General features: G+C 33.5%; 1 protein-coding gene across 1 annotated transcript; it reads right to left on the bottom strand.

Annotated features, from left to right (window-relative positions):
* Positions 1-1,824: 1,824 nt before the first annotated feature.
* On the bottom strand, positions 1,825-3,874 carry LOC127727698 (uncharacterized). Its single transcript, XM_052234813.1, has 4 exons — positions 3,497-3,874; positions 2,606-2,798; positions 2,232-2,335; positions 1,825-1,941 (listed from the first exon to the last, which is right to left on the bottom strand). Exons 1-4 carry the CDS (start codon positions 3,722-3,724, stop codon positions 1,825-1,827), a joined length of 642 nt encoding a protein of 213 aa, XP_052090773.1. The 5' UTR covers positions 3,725-3,874.
* Positions 3,875-4,721: the final 847 nt, after the last annotated feature.

Below are 4,721 nucleotides of genomic sequence, written 5' to 3' on the forward strand. Positions count from 1 at the left end.
ATCATCTTCCAGATGTCATGTTTTATAACCCAGACGCCATGAGATCAGGGGATAGAGAAGTATTTCTTGAATGGCATCAGGCTAACGTGAACAACCTTTTTAATTGCTCTGTAGAACTTCTAAAATACTGTCGATCAGATGTAGATATGTAGGACTCAAATCTATGGTGGGTTCCAAATCTATGGCGGATTCCTAATCTATGGTAAATATGACGTCATGCCATCCCAAATCTATGGCAAAAAATTTACACTCCTAATCTATGGCAAGTTTTTTAAATTTTCTAATTATGACGTCATGCCATCCCAAATCTATGGCAGATTTTTTACAACCCAAATCTATGGCAAATTTTGTAATTTCCAAATCTATGGCGGATTTTTGTTGATTTAAAATCTATGGCAAATGTCGTGCAAATGGAAAACAATGCAGTATATACGACCAATGACTTGTCTAAAACAAATGGAGATAAATGACAACGTAAGAGTGTGTATAAACACTAGTGAAATAAACATGTTATAGCTGACTATGCAGTATGGGCATTGCTCTTTGTTGAAGGCGGAACGGTGACCTATAGTTGTTAATTTCTGTGTTTGGTCTCTTGTGGTGATTTGTCTCATAGCAATCATACATGTCATACCACAACTTCTTTTGTATATTGTATAAATTATAAACCACATCATGACAGTAACCAAATTTATAAATGATCAATTTAAAAAGCTTAATAAAGACTTCATGATCTTGAAATGATGTGTCCCGTAAACATAAGCATTTTCTACTCTGTGCATGGTCATGTTTAACCGACACATTAACCAAATAGTAAGTCATTAAACAACAAGAAAGCAGTTTCTGTTTGTAAAAAAAATAAACACTTTGACTCTTCACATGCTATTTATTTTCTCCTGCTCACATCTTTTTAATTTGATGACGATTTAAATCAAATTTGTATCCTGTAATTTGATCTGTCACTTTATACACTTTTCCAGCAGTAGACGCTGAAATTGAGTCTATGACCCCTTTCCTGAAATATCCTGTACTGAAAACTGCGGTGCCTTTGTTCATCGCAGGATTCGGTCTGTACATCACATTTTGTCCCTCTTCCGGATAGTAGGTAATGTCTTCCCTCAAACCATCGGAAAACTGCTCTAGTGGAAAAGCTGAAATTGTTTCCCGGTGAATTTGTTTAAATACCGGTAACTGTTTTTGATTTACATTCTACAAAAAAAAATAGTCTATAAGTATAAACAAAAGTATATGTTGGCTGAGTGATATCAAATCTAAATTAATAATAGTACATCTAGATAGATATACGAAGATGTGGTATGAGTGCCAATGAGGCAACTCTCCATCCAAGTCACAATTTGTAAAATTAAACTATTATAGGTTACAGTACGGTTTTTCACACCGAACAGCAAGCTATAAAGGGCCCCAAAAATGACTAGTGTAAAACCATCAAACGGGAAAACCAACGCGGTTTACTTATTTTTAGGTTAAAAAAATATATGCAAAGTGTAGCAGTTTTAAAATAAAGTTGATATACTAGTAATAACCGTACAAAGCAAACTAAAATTCAACTTTTACATTTTGCATTTGAATGGTTCAGCATTATTAAAAGTCTTATACATGTACATGTATACGTGCAGTCGCAACACTTTTAAAGATTTCTATCAAATGCATCAAATTTTATGTTATATAGGACAATATTTTAAAAAGTACATCATACAGTTACAAACCTATTCTATACAACAGTATGTAAACAAAATTATTACATATTACGCTTACATAACGAGCAACAAACTACTAAGGCACAAAGTTTAAAATATAGGACATTTAAAGACAAATCCCAACAAAATCACATACCTGTGGATGAACTAGTACATTTTCTTTATTTTGCTCATTATAAAACTTTCTCTGATACATTTGTTTGTAGTATGGACTAACATTTTCCTACAAAAAAATAAACAGAATATTTCGTGTTATTTTGTGCACAATTTATCACTTAATATTTCACTGAACAAATAATACATTAATACACATGTAAAAATATTCGTCTAATCTGTAGGTTATACGGAAACTCATACAACAATAGGTTTTTCTATTTAAAAAAAAAGATATTTATGTATTGGTTAGGAACAAGTACGTACTCTTAAGATCTAATGTGTTGGTTTTCTTTCTTCTTTTTTTGGCGTGTGTTGAAAATTATAAACAAAGTAATGCACAAGGCTTAACATACTTACTTGCAAAATAACAGTTTGTGAAAATGATGGTTCGGGCACTACAAAATCATTTTCCTGGGTACAATCTGGAGGTAAATTGCCATGTTCTTCATTTACGCCATGGTCTGCAAAATAAAAACAAAAACTAATTAATTAATTTACAGTTAAATATAACTAAGCATATGTTAAATTTGCATTTATTTTTATCACATGTAAAACAAGTAATTGTATTCATTTTTATAATTAAATTTATAATTTAAATTTGTGTACTTTTATTAGTTTTAAATAATGATTGATTGTTTGTTGGTTGCTTAACGTCCAGTGGCAAATATTTCATGCATGTTCAGGACGATAGCTTTAAGTAAAAAGTTCATGCATATGTGTTTAAATCTTACCATGTAAAGTGAGTTCCTCTTCATTATGATTTGTACTGGCGAATTGGTTTCCACCTGAAGCCTCAGTTAAGGATGAGTGTAGCACATCAACAGATACTTCTGGGAGTTCTTCCTCTGACTCATTTTCATCAACATCTAATTCGGCGTGCTCTAAAAAGTCTCGTTCTTCTTTAGTAAGAGAAGCATAAGGTACCTATAAATACAAAGGTATGTTGAAAAGAAGATGCTCTTTTTATAATAAAAAATAATTTTCAATTTCTTTGGTGTGAAAAAAACCGTTGTTTTGTTGGTTTGTCTTTATTTCCTGACATTCGGCAAGTTATAATTTTTAAATAAATCTATAATGTAAAAATCTATCTCAACCGCAAGTTCAAAAACAAATACTGATATGAATAATAACCCTAATCAAATTTTTCTTAAGACACGTCTCAGGATAGCTTATTTACACAGACTAGACTGCATATTCTTACAACTTAAGTCACTAGACGGCACATTGTCACGGTAAGAGACATAACATTGACACAGCCTACGGCTAAAAATAGTACATTTGCAAACTAAGGCGCTATAGTGCACATGACACATTCTATGGTACTTGAATGCACATTGACACAGCCAACAGCCCTAAACGGCACATTGACAGCCTACGGCCCTAGACGGCACATTGACATAGCCTACGGATCTAGACGGCTAATTGACACAGCATACTGCCGTAGCCAGCTTATTGACACATCCTACGGTCCTAGACGACTTATTGACACAGAATAGCTGTAACATAAAGTAAGAATACTACTATAAATGACCTAATTACTAAGATTTTTTTATAACACAAAGACTCAATTTTTAATTTCCGAAATAATAATTTAAATAAAATTAACGAAGTAAAGTAAATACCTGATCATCAAGCGGCACAGCAAAATTTGGTCGACTAAAAAATAGCTGATATGGAGTCTTTGGACGTGTGGCCTTGTTTAGCCTGTTGTTATATGCGTAATAAAATTCAGGAAGTTGATCGGACCAGTCTGAACGTTCTGACATTTTAATTCTAAAATACTCAGTCAGTGTGCGATTAAAACGTTCCACTCTGCCCTGACTTTGTGGGTGGTATGGTCTACCATGCATTTGGACTGTGTCAAATTGTATTACAACTTCTTTAAGATGCGAGTTCCGGAATTCTTTTCCATTGTCAGACTGTAGAATACGTGGAGCTCCATATAGATAAATGTAACTGAGTACAACTTTGCTTATTTCAGTAGCACTTTTAGTTTTACATGCTTGGTCAAATGCAAATCTTGAAAAACAATCAACGATATTACATATGTACTGATATCCTTTATGAGGTGGCATCTTTTTTAGGTCAATTTGCCATCTTGAATTTGGATAAGTTGCTGGTATTGGGCGTCTGTTTTTGGTAGAGATATAGCACTTTTACATTGTTCACAGTCCACGTAAAGATCAAATAAAAGCTTCACGTTTTCCCTTACGACTGGGAAAACAAATCTTCGAATAGATTCATAAATGCTGTGAGATTTTCTGTGATCTAATGCATGATTCTTTTTTACTAGATTAATTAAATCCTCCTTTGAAAGACATTTCCTATGAGGAGTAGCTAGGTCAACACTTTTTTTATACAAATGATTCGAAGTCAAATCATAAAAATAATTTTCCAAATATTTTCTAACCATTCTATCGTTCAACTGTTCATTGCAAAACTTGATTATTTTTGCGGATCCCCATTTTGGATTTTCTGCTTTTAATTTGCAAATGGACACTACCTTTGCATAGTCCCTCCAAAACGCTTCTGGATTAGGGTCCTTTGAAACTGGTTTCTTCTTTTCCTTTGCTAATACAAAACCTTCATCTGGAATGGTGTTCATGGGTTCCGCCATCTTCAAATTCGGCGGCGGCGACGACGTCATATGGCGTTATTTGATTGTGACGTTATATGTAACTCTTTTTCCCGGAAAAATAGGCAATTTCAAAATCTGCCATAGATTTGGAGAAAACAAAAACTGCCATAGGTTTGAGACGGCATTACGTCATATTTACCATAGATTAGGAATCCGCCATAGATTTGGAACCCGCCATAGATTTGAGTCCTACAGATATACTTAGACAA

The sequence above is a fragment of the Mytilus californianus genome, unplaced genomic scaffold, assembly GCF_021869535.1.
Source record: "Mytilus californianus isolate M0D057914Y unplaced genomic scaffold, xbMytCali1.0.p SCAF_2, whole genome shotgun sequence".
In the NCBI taxonomy this organism is placed as follows: domain Eukaryota; kingdom Metazoa; phylum Mollusca; class Bivalvia; order Mytilida; family Mytilidae; genus Mytilus; species Mytilus californianus.